General features: G+C 31.0%; 4 protein-coding genes across 16 annotated transcripts; 2 read left to right on the top strand and 2 right to left on the bottom strand.

Annotated features, from left to right (window-relative positions):
• The first annotated feature begins 366 nt into the window (after window positions 1-366).
• Window positions 367-10,692, top strand: Su(var)3-9 (suppressor of variegation 3-9). 6 transcript variants are annotated; one of them, XM_076762991.1, is made up of 10 exons: window positions 523-717; window positions 1,385-1,448; window positions 1,559-1,669; window positions 8,608-8,841; window positions 8,937-9,095; window positions 9,185-9,414; window positions 9,496-9,640; window positions 9,734-9,903; window positions 9,974-10,242; window positions 10,584-10,692. In XM_076762991.1, exons 1-9 carry the CDS (start codon window positions 646-648, stop codon window positions 10,208-10,210), a joined length of 1,422 nt encoding a protein of 473 aa, XP_076619106.1. In that variant the 5' UTR covers window positions 523-645; the 3' UTR covers window positions 10,211-10,242; window positions 10,584-10,692. The 6 variants fall into 6 exon arrangements, with proteins under 6 accessions (XP_076619100.1, XP_076619102.1, XP_076619106.1 ...); XM_076762990.1 differs by lacking the exon at window positions 10,584-10,692 and having other exon boundaries at window positions 9,974-10,328; XM_076762985.1 differs by lacking the exons at window positions 8,608-8,841; window positions 8,937-9,095; window positions 9,185-9,414; ... (2 more) ...; window positions 9,974-10,242; window positions 10,584-10,692 and adding an exon at window positions 4,173-8,189 and having other exon boundaries at window positions 367-717.
• Window positions 10,570-14,666, bottom strand: Tsen54 (tRNA splicing endonuclease subunit 54). Of its 6 annotated transcripts, XM_076762984.1 has the most exons (7): window positions 13,585-13,857; window positions 13,363-13,491; window positions 12,926-13,265; window positions 12,027-12,845; window positions 11,696-11,941; window positions 10,782-11,116; window positions 10,570-10,711 (listed from the first exon to the last, which is right to left on the bottom strand). In XM_076762984.1, the coding sequence occupies exons 2-7, from the start codon at window positions 13,401-13,403 to the stop codon at window positions 10,570-10,572; spliced, it is 1,923 nt and encodes a 640-aa protein (XP_076619099.1). In that variant the 5' UTR covers window positions 13,404-13,491; window positions 13,585-13,857. The 6 variants fall into 6 exon arrangements, with proteins under 6 accessions (XP_076619099.1, XP_076619098.1, XP_076619096.1 ...); XM_076762983.1 differs by lacking the exon at window positions 13,585-13,857 and adding an exon at window positions 14,524-14,666 and having other exon boundaries at window positions 10,782-11,941; XM_076762981.1 differs by lacking the exon at window positions 13,585-13,857 and adding an exon at window positions 13,930-14,101 and having other exon boundaries at window positions 10,782-11,941; window positions 13,363-13,486.
• Window positions 14,629-17,391, top strand: Wkd (TBC1 domain family member whacked). Of its 3 annotated transcripts, none has more exons than XM_076762993.1 (5): window positions 14,629-14,770; window positions 15,535-15,664; window positions 15,752-16,325; window positions 16,399-16,668; window positions 16,743-17,391. In XM_076762993.1, exons 2-5 carry the CDS (start codon window positions 15,552-15,554, stop codon window positions 16,854-16,856), a joined length of 1,071 nt encoding a protein of 356 aa, XP_076619108.1. In that variant the 5' UTR covers window positions 14,629-14,770; window positions 15,535-15,551; the 3' UTR covers window positions 16,857-17,391. The 3 variants fall into 3 exon arrangements, with proteins under 3 accessions (XP_076619108.1, XP_076619109.1, XP_076619107.1); XM_076762994.1 differs by lacking the exon at window positions 14,629-14,770 and adding an exon at window positions 14,780-15,051; XM_076762992.1 differs by lacking the exon at window positions 14,629-14,770 and adding an exon at window positions 14,780-15,091.
• LOC143340728 (uncharacterized) lies at window positions 17,291-19,999 on the bottom strand. Its single transcript, XM_076762995.1, has 4 exons — window positions 18,972-19,999; window positions 18,518-18,881; window positions 18,030-18,299; window positions 17,291-17,843 (listed from the first exon to the last, which is right to left on the bottom strand). Exons 1-4 carry the CDS (start codon window positions 19,016-19,018, stop codon window positions 17,571-17,573), a joined length of 954 nt encoding a protein of 317 aa, XP_076619110.1. The 5' UTR covers window positions 19,019-19,999; the 3' UTR covers window positions 17,291-17,570.
• Window positions 20,000-21,994: the final 1,995 nt, after the last annotated feature.

The following is a 21,994-nucleotide window of genomic DNA, read 5'->3' as shown; positions in this document are numbered from 1 at the left end:
GGATTTTTTTTAAACGAATTCGGTCAAGATAATGAAAATTCATTAAAGCTTGTAATTACAATTGCAAATAATTAACAAACAAATGAATAGAAATTACTGCAAATAAATACAACAAAATAATTATTTATCTAATTAATAATTTTATTCATCGATTGGATAAATTTATTTGTACATACATATATGTTAATCACCATATTGTTTCAACCACTATTTGTCATCTGTTCTTATCACTTTACTAAAGCCCGCCAAAAACCAATGGTTGGCAGCCATTGGCTGCTAACAGCCGTTGTACGTGCAGTGTTGTATAGCAATGAAGTCATAGATTACATAGAGTACTATGTAATACATGTAAAGAATGTAATAGAAATAAAGTCATAATTTATGATTCCACATTTTGGTGAGAGTTTTTAAGGTCTGTACATGTAAAGATTAATGGCCTAAAATCTTTTTGTTGGTGTTAAAACGTTTTATGCGTTTTGTATTAATTCGTCAAGTTCCCATTTGGCGCTGTTTGCGCTCTTTGGCTTCATTTCTGCTTAGGATTCGTTGGTAGTGTGTTCTGTACTCTTGTTTTTAAATGAGATATTGCCTTTTTTGAAGTGTTCTTCGCGTGGTTTACGTGTTACAAGTACTGACTTGGTGATTATGGGTGGTGAAGAACGCTTGGGGGTGACTACCGGTCAACCAAATCTTTATAAACAAGATCTTTCGAAGCTAGTGAGTACTATTTGTATCGATGTGTCTTCATATTCTGTCAAGCTTTCGTCATATTTCTCATAACCTTAATTTCTATCGTTAGCATACTGTAATATTTCTCGCTTATGTCAATTTGAATGAAAATTGTTACGAATACGAGTTTAAAAAAGGTAGTATCGCATTCGAAAGATATGCTCTGTTCTGAAAATTTTTTTTATTATCACTTTTTTTGTTTTCCAATAATTAATGACATGTGAACTTGCTTCATAATAAGTCAGTCACATTACTTTATGTATTCTTCAAAATACTTTATATAGGTATCACCGTTAAATTATTTTGTGCTATCTGTATCGATTTAATTAATACATATAATTCTGTAATTTGTACTATTTTGTTTTATTTCCCAAAAAGAATATACGTAAATAAAACAAGTCAGTTTTCACTTGATACGATGTTCTTTTATATAGAATTAATATGTGCCATACTTATAATTTACCATAAGTACATTTTTATATCTTTATTTCAAATTACAGTTTTACAATTGAATCGCAAAGTATTAGTTTTTAAATTTCGTACTATTAGCTCCCAAGGATCAACATTGCATTTTACTTAATAATTATTATTAATATGAAATAATAAATGTAAGAACTTTCAAGATTCAAATTTACAAAATTACTTTATCATACAGGATGTTAGTACATTGACTGCATTATCACCCGAAGTCATCAGTAGACAAGCTACAATTAATATTGGTAATTATGATATGCGTTGTCTACAAAATTATTTGGCAAATATTAAACAATTTATTAAAACATAAGAACAGGTACATGTATTGTAAAATGTAATAGAAATTTTTGTACAGGTACTATTGGTCATGTAGCGCATGGAAAATCCACAATTGTTAAAGCCATATCAGGAGTACAGACTGTTCGTTTTAAAAATGAATTAGAAAGGAACATTACAATTAAACTTGGTAAGTAGTTTGAAATTTTTATATCAACCTGAAACAACATACTTTTTTGTCTATGATTGCACATTTTTAACAATTAAATTATAACATTTTTTGTGAGTTTAATGTTATAAAGACAAGTTAATTTCATGTTGTTAATTGCATAAGAAAGCAGACATATTATGTATTCTTAAGTCAATTTAGTACAGTCTGGTACATTACCAGCTTTTAAGGTGTTAGCTTAGTGTTTTCAATTTACATACATACAATACCAATGTAATATTTTTAACCTGTTTGAGACTGATAACTTGGCATATGAGTCATGCGACATTTTACTCTTCTAGTTTGTAATGCATCATGTGAGTTAGAAATATTGCAAAAATGCTGATGGTTACTGGAGATAATCTTGTAACAATATATTAATCAAACATATTTGCTTCTTCCTTTGTTCTTTATTTTTCATTGATATTAAAAATGTGCCTAAAATAAGTTGTTTATGACGAAGAGTATAGTAACTGACTCAGGTACATAGTTGTCATAGTTCAATAAAGTAAGTGCATATTGAAAATTCATACAAAACAAAATTTAATAAGCTCCAATATGTATTTATTTCAAATTGAAGCCTAGATTCAATTAGTGGCTATAAATTAAGATCAATGTCTGATGATATAGACATAGCTCATGACCATTGATTATAATTAATATTTATGCTAGTAGAGTTCATAAGATAATGGCAATTACAAAATTAAATACAATTAATCATATTTTTCTATATTTAGATATTTGTAATTGTATTTTTGTAATAAGTTTTAAAGAATTGTGTTTATTTCTGCCGTGTAGGTGGCGCTGGATATGACAAATTGTCGCCATTTTGTAAAGTAATCATTTTCGGATCGCGGGTGTCGAAGTCCGTTTCGTAATTGAAAAAATGTTTAAGAACTTATAAAATCACGTTTATTCTGTAATCTATGTAGTCACTTAAAATCTACATTTTGTTTAGTTTCCTTGAGGTAATAATAATAACATGGTTCTGTTATTTTCTTTCAAATAATTTTATTCTATAATTCTATACAAATGTTGTCTGTAACAGCGAACAAATGTTTGAAATAGACCGTAATTATTATGCTTTTCCGATCAGTTTATAGCTGCATATTAATATATGTTTATTAATATGTACAAAAAATTGTTTCGTAAATTAAGTAGGGTTAGACTTGGCGGTAAAATTCAAGTAATGTAAAATAATTGCGAAGTATAAATATGATGCCAATAGCACATTTATTACCAAATAATGATTTTATTTGTAAATTGAAATTTTCAATTTACAAGTAGTAATGTTATTATCATAAATCATAACATATAATAAATTTGATTAATAGCTCTTATTAATTGTTACAAACAATGAACTCCATTAATAAATATATAGTGAATACTCTAAGGCAAGCAGATATTGTTAATGAAATTAAAAAGCTGAAATCTATTGATTAAAGCATACCTTAATATGTTGTTTTAAAATCATTAGAGTTTTAAAGAAGACCAAAATAAAAAGTGTCTTTCAATAAGAAGTTATGAATGTAAGTATAATGTTTCTTAGATTATAAAGTGGAACTTGAATAAAGGTAAGTATTATTACATATATTAGAAAATTTCTCAATTACATAACATTACAATATTTCTTGCGCGTGAAGAATTTGTTTCAAAAATAATAAAGATAGTTCTTTTGCATTGAAATTAATATGAATTTTATTTGTTAAACTTCCAAAAGTAATACTTTTTAACATGTTTGTTACCATGTGTCATATCTGTATGATATGTCAATTCTTGTAAGAAATAAATATCACATATATACGAAACAGCAATAATTTTTTATCTTATATCTGTAAAAATAAAGTTTGAATAATAAATGTGGCTTGTGGTTATGGTTTATGGCACATGGTATTTCAATTGAATAACAAGAGCAAACATGTTAAAGCATATATGTATATATATAAAAGTAGTTGTAAACTTACGAGGAATATTTATTAAAAAACAATGAAAAAGAATCTATAGCATCCTTAAAGAAATGTAGTTGTGATGGTAAAATATTTTTAAGGTGTGCTTTAGTCAAGTAGTTTCTATTTATCTTTGAGGATGAGTTACCTGTCTTGTATTTGTATTATATTGTATGAATCAAACAAAATGAAAACAATTAATGTATACTTAATATTTTTGAATCAAATGTTGAAAATTTTAAACAATAATATATAATTTCACAAGGAGCTGTTTGTGCAAGGAATCTTCTTTTGCATAAAAGTTCTATGAATTATATCAATTGTTCAATAATGATTAAACAATTTGTATATCTCGATTAGTAAATGAAAGAGAAGAACGAAGAGGATTTAAGGGATATTCAGAGTATAAGGTGATACGTTAATACTAAAAAAAAAACAAAAAAAAAAAAAAAAAATGGAGGCAGGATAATACACATTAAACGAAATATGGGAAAATGTGACGAAAAAGAATGACATCTTTTAAATGTTTGGTATTACAGACGCTCGTGCAGAGGACGATATCAAAGGGAAACAAGAAGACACTCTTGGCAAGATGAGCGAAAATCGTATGTCTTCTACACATGAAAAAAGACCAGCTTCTCCAGGAAACATTCAACCACACGCCAAACAACCGAAGTACGAACAGAAATTAATTTCTTCCGCGGAAAATGTTAATGATCATGGTACATCGACAAAAAGTTTATGTAATAGCAATGCCTCCTTCAATCAGAAAATCGGAAAAGAGATAAAAAACGAGAACAAAGACAGAAAAGACTTGCATCGTTTTAAGAGTCTAAAAACTGGCGTAAAAAATAAAAGACTGAATACATTAAACATTAATAATAGTACTAGTACTAATGACGAAAGTGATATCGAGAAGTTGCAATTACAGTACAATTTAGGAAATGTTAAGTTAAAAGAATTAAGGATCATATTGAAGGATATGAAATACGATAGTAAAAATCGAAAAAATGCATTGTCGGAAAACGATTTATGGGAAGTAGAAAAGATTCTTGAGAAAAGAGAAGTAGATGGGAAGTTAAATTATTTAATTAAGTGGAAGAATTGGAACTCAGAGTACAATAGCTGGGAACCAGTATCGAATTTAATAAATTGTTTGGATATATTAGAAGACTTTGAGATGGATGGATTGAGATTGCTCAATTGTATCAAGGAAAAAGTGAATTTTTATCCAAATGATGAAGACATTGATGAATTCTTAACGAAACTTAGATATAAGGGGAAAATGATGACGTCCATTTTTCAGGAACAAACTAAATTATTTTCTACTATAAAAAAGTTTTTAAAACAGGGGATCTCTAAAATTGGTAACACGAAGACTGTAAAAGATTGTATTCTTTATATGTCAATTTGTGACATGAGAAAAAAACAGTTGAATTCGTTGAATGTTTGGGAGACCGAAATTAACAATATCACCAAAGGTAAACCCTTCATACGGGTGGAGAATGTGGTGGATCTGGAAGAAGCGCCTAAAGATTTTTATTATATAGATGAATATTTACCTGGTGCAGGGGTGGTAATACCCAATGATCCACCTATTGGTTGCGAGTGTAACACTTGCAATTTCAAGACAAATTGTTGTTTTACTCAGTACGACGGATACTGTCCATATACCACAACATGCAAGATACGAGTTTCGCCCGGGACGCCGATTTATGAATGCAATAAACGGTGTACTTGCGACATGGGATGCATGAATCGAGTGGTGCAACGTGGTACCGAGATGAAGCTTTGTATTTTTAGAACTATCAATGATAGAGGCTGGGGCGTAAAAACTTTACAAACGATTAAAAAGGGATCTTTTGTGACTCAATACGTCGGGGAAGTTATCACAAATGAAGAAGCTGAGAAACGTGGTAAAGAATATGACGCCGCCGGTAGAACTTACCTTTTTGATTTAGATTATAACGAGACTGAAGATCAGTGTCCTTATACCGTCGATGCTGCCGTATATGGCAACGTTTCTCATTTCATTAATCATTCCTGTGACCCAAACTTAGCGGTTTATGCCGTTTGGATTAATTGTCTTGATCCTAATCTCCCTAAGCTCGCCTTATTCGCGACCAGAGATATCAAGAAGAACGAAGAGATTACTTTTGATTACACGTGCCAGTCCTCAAGAAATAGCGAAAATTCTATAAGACAAGATGTATCTATGACAAATAATTTAAATATAAATATCATTACCACGGAATCTCAAAAAGAGTTTGAAATACGACCAGATACACCTGAATCCGACTTGTCAAATAATAAAACTTTATGCAAATGCGGTGCCCGGAATTGTAGGCGATATTTGTTTTAAACACATTACATAAGTATTAGATAACGTTATGTGACTACTGACTTCAGTTTTAACTGTTTTAAGAATCTTATTGAGAACTATCTATTGTGTCCAGGATTAAGGAACTTGTTTGTTACTAGGAATCAAAGTCGACAATTGTAATTTATTGTTCACTTTTATCAGACATCATTTTTTTTCTATATATTAAGTTTAAGTATTGAATTATGTAATTATATTAGACACACGGATCAGAGTATTTAAGAAAGAATGCTAATACAGATTATATTACTTGGAATGTTGAGGAACACCCACACACATATATATATGTTTGAGATAATTGATAAAGGAATCGTTCAGAGACAAATAGGAAGTGATACTTTATAATTCTGCATAGTTTCTGTTTATCATGAAATTAATGTCACAAATATGTTCATTGACTAAGACACAAGTTAACATGCTTATCATTGAATGCACTCAAGTATAAACAATTACTGTGAGTCTCTATACATTATACTAATGTTGAGATAAAGGAGATCGATTGTTTATATTCACAAGCAGTTATATAAGAATGATTTGAGAAAATACCAATTATTTTTATTAAATAAATGAAATGTTACCATTTAGAGTAACGTAACTATGAATACAGGTGCAGTTACAGTGACCTACATAATTGATTGAATGATTTTTAAATTTGCACATTTTTATTTTAGGAACAAAAGAAAAAGTTAGAATAAAAAACAAAATTCCACTCATTATATTGTACAATATAGGTTTAGAATGTTTTATATATTCTTAATTGTATGATTGATTTTTAAAACTTCCATTATCCTTTGAATGTCTCAACATATTATTTATAATATCTCTACACTGTTTCCTTTCAAGATTTGTCTAAGTCGTCTTTCGTTGGTTCACAATTCAAAGTTCTTCAAGCCAGGCTTAAAAATAGCTATAGCTACACAATAAACCCTGTAGATATTTAATAGTTTTATACATTATTCAACCCTTTTTGTTGTTAGTTGTTTGTTATTTCTGCATGATATTTGAGGTCTAATTCTACCTTGAGCTTTTTTTTCCTTTTTCTTTTTAAATGTAAATAACATTACTACTTCTAGATACATAAATGATGATTATGCGGTCACTGCCAAACTTGAGTGCCAAATAATTGTGATATGCTCGTTGCCATTACTTGTCTATTTTTCAAGTTGTTTCGTGTCTATCTAACGCGTATTGCGAAGTTTTCTGAGATTCGCAAATTATCTGATCAATTGTGTGAGTCGCTATACACTGTTATGCTTGTTTTATACCATTTTTAAATCTAATGTTAGGACTGTGAATGGTGAATTTATAAAACTTTTTAATCAGCATTCTTTGTCATTAGTACGTATTTTCGTATCGAGAATTTGTTATAGTCTACTATCCCCTTTGTATTAATGTTTCTGTGAAACTATAATATTATATCATTACGTCAAATTACCATATAATTTTTTAGTTTATCTAATTATAATATGCATTATATTAATATTATGTAGTAAATAAGTTTTGAATAAAATAAGACAAAATGGTACAATTTAGCTTGGTATTGCAGGATGCTACACGTGTCTTATTTAGAACTAAACAAAAGGCTTATGTAACTGTGTAAATTTCGGTAATATTTCAACATTTTGCATTTAAAGTTTTTCATACATGTATGTGTGTGTAGTCATTTAAATTTGAATTTACAGTGTTCAATTTAAACCATATTGAAAATTATAAATGTTTAATGATTTAACAATTCCAAAAAAAAAGTTAAGAAATATTAATCTCGAAAATTTCTTAATTTTATATAAATTAATAGCTTTACCGAAATTGATCTTCATAAGTTGCAAGTGTCTCGATCAGCCTGTAATAGATTAGAATTGAGTGCTTTTATTACTGTTATTACAAAATTATTCTGATGTATTTAATTGTCATATTAATGTTTCAAAATTTGATTACTTATAATACAAATATTTTCATTTTTAAATTATTTAAAATTATGTGTATAGGAACATTCGATGCTTCGTTATGTACATGTAATGCACAACAAATAAATGTAAATTGTTACATCGATAGTTAGTTGTTCTTTTAATGCAATAATATTGATTTTTTTCATACAAAGTCATTCTTCTCTGAACATTAATATTATATTAAGCTGAAGATGTTCTTGGAGAAGGTGGGTGGTACCCAACCCAATTTACGCAGCTTCTTCTTACACAGTAATCCCTGGATAATTGAAGCGACTTTTTCCCGAATAATTGAAACAAGATTTGTATATTTTTCATTTCATCTCTATGATGATGGCACATTTTAGGCGCGTGACTTATCGTTCTCGATTATAATCCGAAATTTGCTCGCTGTTACTATATTTTGCCTATTTTCAGTTCATCATATCTTATTTCTTCATCGAGAAATATTATGTGCGTGTCTCAACTGTAGCCCAAGATAAAATGGTTAATGTATGGAACAAAGACTCGACCTTCTCCGGATAATTGAAACGCTAGAATTCGAATTCGTTTCAGTTATCCGATAATAACTATTTATCAAACCAAGAAAGTGTACTAATTAAAATATAATTAGAAAAAAGGTATCCAACACTATGAATTTTTTTGTTTTAGGGTATGCAAATGCAAAGATTTACAAATGCAACAATGAAAAATGTCCAAGACCAGGGTGTTACATATCTGGAGGCTCAAGTAAAGATGATTCATTTCCTTGTTTGCGCCCAATTTGTTCTGGACGGTTTGAGCTTGTACGCCATGTATCTTTCGTCGATTGTCCAGGACACGATATTCTTATGGCAACCATGTTAAACGGTGCAGCAGTCATGGATGCAGCTTTACTTTTAATTGGTAAATTTTGTTGTATATCTTTTGTAACATTTCACTTATTGTAACGTTACAATCCAGACTATATAGTTAATAGAAAAAATATTATTTAATTATAGCTGGCAATGAATCGTGTCCTCAGCCACAGACGTCGGAGCATTTGGCTGCCATTGAAATCATGAAATTGAAACACATCGTAATTTTACAAAACAAAATAGACTTGGTGAAAGAAGCTCAAGCAAAGGAGCAATATGAACAAATTTTGAAGTTTGTGCAAGGTATTATAGTTTTGATAATAATTGTCTGGTTTATTGTCCTATTTTCTTGAATGCGCGCTAATAAACAAATTGTATTTTTTTCTAACCAGGTACAGTGGCTGAAGGAGCTCCTGTGATACCAATTTCTGCACAATTGAAATACAATATTGAAGTCTTGTGCGAGTATATCACAAAAAAGATTCCAGTACCTTTGAGAGATTTTACTTCAGAGCCGAGATTAATTGTAATTCGATCATTTGACGTAAATAAGCCTGGTTGTGAAGTAGATGATCTGAAAGGAGGCGTTGCTGGAGGAAGTATTTTAAGAGGAGTATTAAAAGTATGTTAAGAATATATTTTTCTGTTCGTCTTCGTATTATACACCCGCGCTTAATACATTTATTGTACGTATATTTCGCAGGTGGGTATGGAAATTGAAGTACGTCCTGGATTAGTATCGAAAGACAGCGAAGGAAAATTTACCTGCAGGCCTATATTTTCACGGATAGTATCGTTATTTGCTGAACAAAATGAACTCCAGTTTGCTGTCCCAGGTGGTCTTATCGGTAAGTAATTTTATACACCGTTACGAACGTATAAAGAAAATACATTTTAGGAAAAAAGAAAATAGATATTATCTTTATACGATAAATTCCAAGGTGTTGGGACGAAAATTGAACCAACGTTGTGTCGAGCGGATCGTTTAGTGGGTCAAATTTTGGGAGCTGTTGGGGCCTTACCAAAAATATTTATTGAACTTGAAATATCGTATTATCTCCTTAAGCGGTTGTTAGGAGTCAGAACAGAGGGCGACAAAAAAGGAGCACGGGTAAGATTATCATACAAAGATATTGAATTTCTTCGATATTAGCAGTTCAATGAATACTGTTCGATAATAGGTACCGAAATTATCGAGAAACGAAGTGCTGTTGGTAAATATCGGGTCGCTAAGTACCGGAGGACGTGTATTAGCCACTCGTGCCGATTTAGCTAAAATTAGCCTGACAAATCCTGTCTGTACGGAAATCGACGAAAAGATCGCGTTATCGCGTCGTGTCGAAAAACATTGGCGTTTGATTGGATGGGGTCAGATATGCGGAGGGCAAACTATAGAACCGGTTATAGATCGAAAATAATTCTACAAATATTACGAAAAAGCCGAGAATCGGTAAGAATAAAAAAAAATTGAAATTAATTTCTACAACGGAGAATGTTGCTTGAAATGTTTATAAATAAAGTATGAAATACACATTATTTGTGTACAATGTAATGCATTGCTCCTGAAATTCCTATCCTGTAACAAAAAATTTTGTTCTCCATTGTATTAACATGTGATTTCTTACATTATTTGTTGGATAATTTTATCTTTGCTGTATGTAATTCAATGTAAAATGTGAATGGATATTTTAATTAACTGAAATTGGTTCTATCGAGTATTTGCATAAATTAATATATTGAAAAAAATGAATAATTATAATTAAATATTTTATTTTAATTACGTTAAATTAGGTACAGATACAAATCCTGGTTGAATGTAAGAAATTGACATTGAAACACAGGCCAATACTATAGGCGATTTGTTTGCGTCTTGTAATAAACGGTGTAATTCAATTGGCTGTAAAAACGGATCGTCTTGCCTATAATAAAAACAAAAATCGTTTAGTTTCGATCGACACAAATATAATACTATTAATAACAAGTAGTTACCTTATTACAACTACTCGGTAAAGTGGAGGGCCAGGTTTTGCTTTTCTATAAATTTGTGTATTAGAATAAACATTATACGATATCTTGTATCTACTTTTCTTCCTTCTTACAGTCTTCTCAGGCGCGGACTTGATTATTTTAAGTTTACTAAAGACTTCCTCCAGATTATTTACATTCTTTGGACCAACAAGCGGGCTCCGTAATTGTCTAACCACTTCCACTTCGTCGCAATCTTCGATCGTCTCTTTTTGTATATCTTCGTCATCAATAGTGATTGTTTTTTCTTCGCGCCATTTAGTTTTTAATTCTGACCACGAAGTTAATCCTGGCAGTATCTTGAATGACGATTGATAAACCTCATCGTTATGATTCGATAACGTGTTTGAATTTCTATAATGGTTTCGTGGATGATATTTTTGACGGGGTTCTGCGAGTGATACATTTCCACCTATACTACAATGAATTGACGTATTTTCTACAATTCTATGATGATAAAATTTCTGTGGCGATAAACAATTTTGATGAAAATTATGGTACAACTGGTTTCGACTAAAATAGCTTCTCATCGTATTGTTATTCGCATTTGGCGCTGAGAAATTGTTCATTTGTACTGACATAAATCTATTTTGGTGAATAGCTGCACTATGATTTTCAAGAGCAACAAACACATTTTGAAACATGGTATTTCTGTGATGCCAATATGAATTCTGGCCAAATGTAAATGGCATTCTATTATTGTACATGTAATTAGCGTTAAAGTTTGTATACTGTCCACGTTCCATTGAGAAGTAATTTTGTGCAAAAATATTATGTACATTTGTTGCTAAATTCTGATTATATGTGGCAACATTGGTATTTGTTCTGGTAGTATTGTTTGCAGATGTATTATTGCACTGAAGGATATTCTGACTTACATTATTTGAATTTTTTAAATTTTTATCAGGTCGTAGTCTTTTATCTGTTTGCTGTAAATTTCGTAATTGTGCATTTTCGTAATGATAAACAGTTTTATAGGGTTTTATACTATGTGGTATGTAACCTCTTGAAATGTTCACTGTAATTGTGGGTTGTGATGCGATATTTGGAATTAAATTTAATATGCCCATTCGCGTCATATGCTGCGGTACTTCTTGAATTTCGTCGTCGGAAAGTTCTATGACCTAATTAAAAAGACAATAATTGTATTACTTCATTTTGATATTTTAACATTACAAATATTATGATTATAAATATTATACATCTTACTTCATGTTTTGATTTTTTGCTTTGCAATTCCTTTTTAGGCAGTGAAGATGATTTATGTTTATTTAATCTGTGTTCAGAACTTTTTGTATTAGAATCAAGTATAGCAATATCATTTGATAACGATACTTTGTCAGTTCTTTTGGGTAACAACTTGACATTCCGTTGTATACGCGACGATCGCCAATCTGCCATTGAATTACTTTTTTTTGTATGATCATTCATAGGATCTGTGACAATTTTAATAGTACCTAATAAGGTTTCTTCCGATATAATTTCCACTTTAGAATTTCGTTTCCTTTTATCTTGATTACCTTTCTCTCTCTGCAAATTAGTATCCAAATTTATACAATCTACCGTATCATCTTCACATTCTGTATTTGCATTTTGAGTTTCGATATTTTCTATGGTACAAAGAAGATCGTCTACAATTTTATATACATCTTCCAATATATCAACATGATCTGGTACATCTTGACAAGTTTTGGCACAAAAATCATTACTATCTAAATTAGTATCTTCTTGACAACCAATATATTTCCCATTATGTGTATCTGAATAACTTTTAATTTGTTGTTGAGTATCGGTCATCCAAAGACCATTTTCAGGTTCTACAATGACTTTACGTTTCACACTAACACTTTCATCGCTTCTTATGTTTTTCTCTGAATCATAAACAAAGCGCTGTATGCGATAGCCGTAACGTACTAATTGGCTATAAACTCTATATTCTTCTATTAAACACTCAACATTATCAATCAAAAGTTCATAAGCTTGTTGAATGGATAATGGTACATCATTCCATGTAAGTTCCAAACAGTTCTAAAACAAAATAGTGTCTTACTTTTTCTCTGCCATGTTAGACAACAATCCAATTCTTGTTATAAATTATGGTAACATACAGCTTCTAAAAGAAATAATGCTTCTTCTGGTATTAAATAGAAGGCACCGTTCTTTTCCAGACCAAAACTACTCCAATCTTGACCAGAGAATTTTTTTACTTTAGCCTTTTTCTCCAGTGGCAACCATTCGGCACTAGCTAATTGCGAAATACGATCCACTCTTTCTACTGCTATTAAATTTTTCCGAGATCTGATACCCTTTTCAATTTGCATGTTTTGTAACCAAGAATTATCTGGCTCAAATTGTTTCCTTCCAGTCTTTGGAAGAGTTTTAACTGACTTTTCATATTCGTCCCAAGCATTGTACTTAATACCTTTATGGTGTAGTAGTTCTTCTGCCCTGTGAAACAACAATTTTTTAAGTATTTTTAAACTGTTTGACATTAGTGACAGTTGTTAGAAAATATTAAAATGTTTGTATTTACAGGAAAACTTACGTTAATACATTGGGAGGTAATGTTTTCTTTTTTTCTGTCATATTCTTGTTGCTTTCGCACTATTACAAAATAATTTTTATTCATCCACCTATTTTGTTAATAAAACGTATCATAGCCTTATTACCTGTACTGTTAAAAATGTATTAAACTCCTTGTAGAAATTTGTAAATATACATAAGTAATTTCTACTTTCAACAATTAATTTTTAATGATAAAACTTACGAATAGCATAAATATTTTCGTTCAATGTCGATTAGTACTGTTAATTGTAGCTGTACTTTTCAATTGAACTGCAAGTACCATATAACAGAACTCGAAGTATGCCGGTAAGAAATATTAAAGAAAAATACGTGAAAAATCAACGACATTTAAATACGTATACTTAATTGTTTAATAAAGTACAATTGCATATGCATTTTATTTATATATACATATGCATTTTTAGAATAACGTAACATGTAAATGCCTTAATGGTGTTTCATCTTGTTCTGTTATAGGGAATTTCTGTACTGTTAAAACATGACAATCGCACGCATAATAATTCGTGCTATTTAAGGAGAAAATCACCAATGTCGATTACTCTTTCACGAGACTCGGTACTTAAGAAAGATGCCACTATGATATCAAAATAATCATGTAATATACAATCTTTTATTTCCTGTAGTTTTCAAGTTATTTTCCTAAAAGTGGTAGCAATGCTTTTTTCAGATTCTTCCGATTAAAATGAATCCAAACACGATGTAAATTAAACTATTACCATTAGCTTTAGTTTGCGCATAAATGTATAAAACGACAAGAGATCGTATTATATTTATGTTAGGGTCTGACCAGAAAATGTTTGTGGAAGTGAAATACATAATTTAAACGATACAAGAATAGTTTTTCCTCTTAATAAAATTGAATTACGCAGTGGGGAACTTTTAGCTTGGTGATTTTCCCCTTGGACAGCACGATTACTGTATGCGATTATACATTATTTCTATTTTCATGATAAAATTTACTTTTGCCAAGGAAAACGATCGATTTCAAATATATTTTTAATATCTTGTGTCCACTAATCATTATTTTATTTTTTCTTAAGCAAATTAAGATCAAATAAAGTGGGATTCAGAAAAGTAAATAATTGCGTTCATTATACTATTTAAAGCTCAGTTATCTTACCTATAGTCCACTTGTTCTATTGGATAATCGTAAATGATTGAACGGAATTGTCCAATTAACAAGAATGTATCAGAGAACTATGTTTGGCAATAAAAAGAATTCCATTGCGTTGAAATGTAATAATCAATTTTAGCTGATATGAAAAGTGTGATTGTCAAATACGACAGAACTAAAATGTCATGGTTTTTTATGATATACAGCACGTTCTGTCCAGTTTCTTTGATGAATTTTTTACACATCATCGATGGTAGGCATAGTCGCGATTCTCATGGTGCGCCCACTCGTTGTTAATGTCATGATGTGAAAGTAAATAATTGCACGAATATGTATACAGCTCTGAGTTTATGTTAGTTATCAAGAAGGTTTATTCCTTGACACGTACAAATGATTGGTATTCGTTGCACGAATCTTTTAGGCGTTACAAAACGGTGCTTTATCACAGGATGTATGAAACATTGATATCTTGAAATATGATCGTACAATTTTTTGGATTTCATTGGCAATCAACTGTCAACTGTCAATTGCAAGGCGCGTAGAGATACTTCCTCGTTCGTTATGTTTTAATGTTGTAAGTGATAAAAACTGCGATCATAAAATATGCTGATCAATGTTCAGATAATAACCAAAATAATGAATATTATGAAAACGGAAATTAAACATTCATTTTATCAAGTGACAGAAGATTTGACATGTACATATCTTTCAAATTTCAAAAGCATTGATTTCTAATATAGACTAACTTTTTAACGTGTGATGTTTTTATGCTCACAGTGGCAAGAAAATAACATTGTATTACTATTAAAATATTACTATATTGTGTTACTTATTACATGAAATGAAAAAATAAATAAATATATATATATATATATATAATATTATTTTTGTTATATATATATATACATAACAAAGTTTATTTTTTTATTCTTGTATTGTTGAGAAACATTTTTTGTCCTTTTATAAAAATTGTTTAATTTGTAAACTATGAAGGTCAATTTTATATTTCTACTTTAGACGATTAGAAAGATGCTATGGCGTCCTCAGGATCGCATAATGGCGATGCAGAGGCTGAGAGTGATAAGTTTGAGGGATCAAAAATTGATCGACATGGTTTCCTTCAGGATTCCAACTGTAGCACAGATAGGTAATATTATAAAAAATAAGTGATGTTAAAATACAGTATGGGCAAGTAAATGTGTGTTTTTTCATTGACATTTACATGGCATATTAGCCTTGGGAAACAAGGAATACCACCTGAGGTAATGTTACGAAGGGAACGAAAATGGATACAGATGTTAAACAATTGGAGTTATTTCATGAATGCAAATTATCGTAAAGTTCGGGAAAGATGTCGAAAGGGCATACCACCTTCTGTTAGACTTCGTGCATGGTTAAATCTCTGTGGAGGTCAACTGTTAATGGACACAAATCCAAATTTATTTGAAGAATTGGTAGAACGATCTGGTGATCCGAAATATATAGATGATATTAAAAAGGATCTTCATCGACAATTTCCACATCATGTGATGTTTATTGGGGAAGCACCTGGCCAGGAAGAATTGTTTAAAGTATTGAAAGCATATTCGATATTGAATAGCAAAGTTGGCTATTGTCAAGCTCAAGCACCTATTGCTGCATTTTTGCTGATGCACATGCCAGCAGTACAAGCATTTTGGTGCCTTGTTGCAATATGTGACAAATACCTAATCGGTTACTATAGTCAAGGGATGGAAACATTACTGCGCGATGGAGATATTTTATTTGCTTTGCTCAAAAGAGTATCTCCTATCGCTTACAAACATCTGGTTGGTGTAAATTAATTTCTGCACATACAACTAAAAATTTGAATATTTATTTCATTGTTGTGCATTATTTTAGAAAAAACAAAAAATGGAACCAATTTTGTATATGACAGAGTGGTTCTTATGCGTTTATACACGAACACTGCCATGGGAAAGTATTCTACGAGTGTGGGATATGTTTCTTTGCGAAGGGGTTAAAGTTATTTTCAAAGTTGGGCTAGTATTGTTAAAAGGTAGTTTAGGTCGCACATCTCTTGTTAAGCGTTGTCCAACAGTTTATGAAACCCTTCAAGTATTAAGAAATCCTCCACAGCATATTATGGAAGAAGAGACTTTGGTTTACCAGGTAGGATATTTCACTTGTACCAATATATAATTTTTTTTATATGTACGTTTTATTAAACGAACGTAACATTACAGATTCGGAAATTAAATCTAACCGAAGAAGATTTCGAATACGAGCATCAACGTCAAGTACTAAAACGAAAAGCAGCAGAACAAGCTCCTCCTTCTACAGCCAATTGGACAGATTGATCGAAGGAGAAAATAACGTGTAATATGAGTACCGAGCTTACAGGTATTACTCCAAAGTGTGCCTTCCTTTATATTCTTCGTATTGTACGATTCATCAAATTTATATAACTATACTTTTGCAAAATGTAGAAGTACACGTAGCAAAATTGAAAAAGTACCTAACTTGTTTATTAAAAGTTTAGATAACTCGTTAATACGTCATACATGAGTACACATTCCCCAAATAGATAAAATAAATAACTTATCCGTATTTTCTCTACAATAACAGAATTAGAAAAAGATGCACAATATTTGTAGATGTTTATAGTACTGTTTAATCTTGTATTATTTTGAGCGTATCCCTAGTTATTAACTTTGTACGAATTTTGATATTTATGTACAAAAAAAATTGTAAAAGATTACATTTTTTAAGAATAAAGTTTAGTATATAATAATGTTATCGAATTAAAATTGTTTTGTTTAGCTAAATGTTGTTTTTATTAAAATTTAAGTAAATAATAACAAATTATGTAATTAAATACATGTTACAAATATATTCTGATAGACTATTTTTTCCATTTCAACCTTACAAATTTTAATCTAGGCATTATAGTTATAAAATGTTAATTAATGTTCATTAACAATTACTACCATTTTGTTCTATTAACAATTATTTTTTTCCTTATCCTGCTACATGTATTATCAAAGAATTTATTTAATTACATATGCTGTACACTATCTGACAGAGTCCATGTGATGTTCCTTAAATTTCTCCAAAAGATTGTAACGATCGATAGCGTTCATAACGATGTTCGATATGTGGAAAAAGTCGTCTTGAATTTCCCGCGAATGCAGTATATCGAATTGAGTCAGTTTCGGTAGAAATAGAACGCTCATCATGAATACAATTGCCATGGTAATAAAAGTACTTATAGCTACAAAAAGAGGATTCGATAACTGCGTTTGAGTAGTTTGTGCAGCTTCCGTATTGTCAAATGCAGGGGCAGGCTACAAAGAACGATGATAACGTGACATTGAGAAAATTAGAATGACGGTTAGTTTTTTTTTCCTTAAGCAAATTGAATTTCCTTTGATTTTACGTGTATATTACAATATTTAATAAACACAACATTTGAAAGACTAGTCATATTTTATGAAGAATCGTTAAGAAATGAACTATGGTCATTTACTTACAATTGTCTTATAACCGTGATCTTTTTTTAATTCTGACACGAAGGTCTTTAATGGGAAGAAATAATATTGATAAAATGGCTGCTTGACTGGAAACTCCATGGTAGTTTGAGCGATTTGGGGCATCTCACCTATAGATAATGCATTGGTTAGGGAGGACAAACTAATTTTCGATCCTTTTTCCAATGCATTTCTGTACATCGCTGCGAGTTCTGCCCGCGTAAATCCGAGCACTTCCGGTTCCTGCATTTTCGTAATACTAGGAACATACGACTGAAAAGACAATTGAAAACCCTTTAGTCTTACAGGTAATAATAATATAAATTTGATATAAAAAAAATCATTCAAGTTTTGTTTTCAACATTTTCTCGTGCCTCAATGGCAAAGAAAATAATTAGATGTTTCGTTTCCGGTGTACTATTCCGCATACAGGAACACTCGATGTTGGATTAAATTCTTCAAAATGAAAAATAATAGTAATTTTCGTTCACCTGATAATATTGTGGACTACTCTCTGAACCAGCACGATTTAAATCAATTTTATCACTAGGTAAAACATTATAGTACGGGAAGCTCTGGTTTTTATATTTTTGAATATTTTGTCTCGAGTTCATGTTGATCCTCTGAACCACGTAACTCTGTTTGTTTTTATCTTTAGAAATCATATTGTTGTAGCCATTCTTGGACGATTGTCTGTCGTATATATTGATAGAGGGAGGAACGTTGAAGTCTTGAAGCTCGATCATCACTTTTTCAAGATATTCTCCGCTGGTTTGTGTTTTCGCGTCGGCAGGATTCAGTAATATTAAAACGATACAAAACAATTTCATCTTTTGAGGTGCGTTCATTTTGTATCTATCAGTATTTACAATATATTTGCATTTTAATTCACGAAACGAACGTTATGATAATGTTATTAAAGATACGATTGAAAATTGGATATACATTAGTTGGCGCGATAAGGAAGTTGTTCCTTCGAAGAATTTTTCCATATTTATGTTACGGAATTTTTTAAACTGACGTTACAAACATGTTCACTGTTATCACATTGGTTGTTGATGATCGATGGTCAATGATCTACATGTTGCGATGTTAATCTTCCGTTTAACTAGATATAAATTACTGTATTTTACTAATAATTGATCGTTAAACGATACGGTATTTTTTTCTCTATAAAATACACGATTCACGTTACGATAGATATTGTTCGTCTTTTAAATATTTCGTATTATAAAGTTCATATGACGCGCGTACATGTAGAACATTCGGATCAGACCATATTCGCGATTCTACTACCAGGGATGAACTGTACGAACATCCTCACTCGGTCAGTTTATTCCCCACCATCGAGAAATTCTCTTAAGTCGTACGTGCAAGAACACCCAGAAACCCGCAAACTTGCCATATCTTTCCCGTACACGCGACATAAATATTTTTTTCTCACATTTCCGGTTGAAGCTTGGAATTTTTAGCGCGCCTCGTTCACGATAAAAAACACCGTCGAAAATAGCATTAGGTATTTGAATATACATACATATATGCATAACTATAGGTAAAATAAAATTTCGTTTATAATCAGGAATCGCTTGTTTTCGAAGAATATAGTTTGATAAAAATGTATGTATGTATAATGTTAAATCTGTATATGTATTCTTTGCACAAAATGTTCACTTAATATCTGTACTAAATTTCCTTTTATCCCACATGTTTCTTTTCGCATAAACAACCACGTAACATTTATTTAATTATTTCAGGGTGTACGACTGCTCTAAGGATAAACTTATCTCACCAGGATTAGTAAGCAGTACGATGGACTTGTATAATTGAGGAATACAATGGATTTGGCCAAAATCGAGTTTACATTCGAAGAACACCGTACGAGTAAGTTTTCAAATACGTAATACTTGAAAGACATTGATCGATGCCCAACCGAGAAGGAAGGTACTTGATTCTTATTCCGTATTGTTATCGTATTGTTCTGGTTTTACGTAAAGGTTTGCCGACACAAACGATTATTACGTGATTCGTACGCAAAATGGAAACGGTAAAGTGAATATCAGCAGTCCACTGGAAACACGTATCTGTATCTGATGAGCTAGTAATTTTGTATACTGTTGCCTTCAGGTTGACATAGTCGTTCGCTTGGAAGATCGTTAATCGCGGAAGTATTCAGACGTGCGATTTACTTCACCGTTAACTTCGTTTGATCAAAATGTGTACCAGAAACCTGATTCTGTTTTTTTTCCGTTGCTCCGTCATTAAAAGGAAACTTGGACAGCAAAAATAGGTATAGACAAAGCGCACACGTTATGTTCGCATCGAACTTTTAGTGTATTGTATCAATGCTAACTATGCTATACTCTATTAAAAATTCATTGCACAAAGTAATTAGAGAATATATGTATGTATAACACCTTACATACCGAGGATAAAAATCTTACGGTATTAAATATACAATATTCTTTTTGTTCTTAATGTTTAATTCATTTTTCGCGTACGAGATTTTAGCGTAATAGCTAATTCAAAATCAAGATAATACGATAACACTCTGTTGGTGATGCTTAATTCTTACTAATTTATTATACAAATGTATCTACTATCGAGAAATTTATGATTATTGTTCGTAGAATTTCACGTTTATTGTTCATTATGAAAATGGTAACTTTAACTTTATGGCGAACGATTTGCATACAACAAACGATCAAGGAATCGCGGTTCGCTGAATGGATCCGCGTAGATCCGTTAGATGACAACCCACGATTTTCCCTAATTATGCTCGTCCACTGTGATTATTTTGCTATTATTTTGCTATTGCCAGTCCAGATCATAATACTCTTTATGTTAATATTTTTCGCACGAATCGAGGAAAGTACGTACACAGGTGTGTACGTATTACGCGTAAGAAAAAAGTGTCCCACGTAAAAGTTTCGACAAATAAGAAGTAAATAGGTGTTGTCCATTTCCTCCTTGTAATAGAAACACTTTGATATTTAGAATATTTTTCCGAAAATGCATTGCTTTCGAGATACACTTGGAAGTAAAATTTTCAAATAAACACCCTATACGTATGCATACACGTCACAAACATACTACGCTAGCTGAATTACCTGTATTTCGTACGGGATTATACTTTGCAGAAGAATGTTGCTATATAGGGACGTATCTTCTATAAGAGAATTATACTCTTCGTTCATTTATTGTTTATAACTACAAAACTTGTTGCAGTCGGTTAGGAGTAGAGTCGAGAATTTATCAAATTTTTCCTTTTTTCTTTTTCTCATATTAATTAATAAGTTGGAAAGTGATTAGAATTTCGAGATTGCATATTTACTAAAATTTGCTTGAATTCTTTTAAAAGATACAACTGTAGAATTTCATGACTTTACATCGAGCTGTTTGTAATTGATACCGTTATAGACAAATATCCCACACTCAATTTTATTATCGCATTATAGATATGCACCGTAGACATAGACATCACAAATACCACGTATACATATGTATACTATACACATAAACTCCACAAATACCACATATATACACCATACACATCCGCGCGTACGTAATACATAAAAAATACTGTTTACGTATACGTTTACGATAGTGAACGAATAAATATTATTTCATCGTTCATTTACGATCGAATAAATTTATATTCAAAGAAAAATGTATTCGATCGACACTATTCATTATCTATATAAAAGTATGTTCAACACCGATTGACAACAATCATTATACGCGGTTACTCGATATTCGATCGGACGGTATTTCCCAAAATGCTTATTATTTTGCGGTCTATTAAAAAAAACCAACGTCAAGTTAAAAGTCTGTGCGGTTCTTGTGTGTCCACGAATTACGCACGAAAAATGTTAATTTATTTATATGCTTAGAGTTGCGTTATGCGAACATTAACGTGGTGTACCGTAAGCTTTCGTGTTGAGATAAGAAGTAACGGCAGGAATAAATGG

This window comes from Colletes latitarsis, chromosome 3, assembly GCF_051014445.1.
Source record: "Colletes latitarsis isolate SP2378_abdomen chromosome 3, iyColLati1, whole genome shotgun sequence".
NCBI lineage: Eukaryota > Metazoa > Arthropoda > Insecta > Hymenoptera > Colletidae > Colletes > Colletes latitarsis.
Note: the sequence above shows the minus strand (reverse complement) of the source record. Positions and strands in the feature narration are given on the sequence as shown.

Bases quoted from the DNA above. Each gene is read 5' to 3' on its own strand.
- LOC143340728 (XM_076762995.1), bottom strand. From the start codon at position 19,018: ATGGAAAAATTCTTCGAAGGAACAACTTCCTTATCGCGCCAACTAAT. The intron at 18,882-18,971 runs GTATATCCAATT...AAATACTGATAG, and splicing joins TCCTTATCGCGCCAACTAAT to ATACAAAATGAACGCACCTC. The intron at 17,844-18,029 runs GTAAGTAAATGA...CGTTCTTTGTAG, and splicing joins ATCACGGTTATAAGACAATT to CCTGCCCCTGCATTTGACAA.
- Wkd (XM_076762993.1), top strand. From the start codon at position 15,552: ATGGCGTCCTCAGGATCGCATAATGGCGATGCAGAGGCTGAGAGTGAT. The intron at 16,326-16,398 runs GTTGGTGTAAAT...GCATTATTTTAG, and splicing joins CTATCGCTTACAAACATCTG to AAAAAACAAAAAATGGAACC. The intron at 16,669-16,742 runs GTAGGATATTTC...GTAACATTACAG, and splicing joins AAGAGACTTTGGTTTACCAG to ATTCGGAAATTAAATCTAAC.
- Tsen54 (XM_076762983.1), bottom strand. From the start codon at position 13,403: ATGACAGAAAAAAAGAAAACATTACCTCCCAATGTATTAAC. The intron at 11,942-12,026 runs GTAAGATGTATA...CTTTTTAATTAG, and splicing joins GCAAAAAATCAAAACATGAA to GTCATAGAACTTTCCGACGA. The intron at 10,712-10,781 runs GTAACTACTTGT...TTTTTATTATAG, and splicing joins TACCGAGTAGTTGTAATAAG to GCAAGACGATCCGTTTTTAC.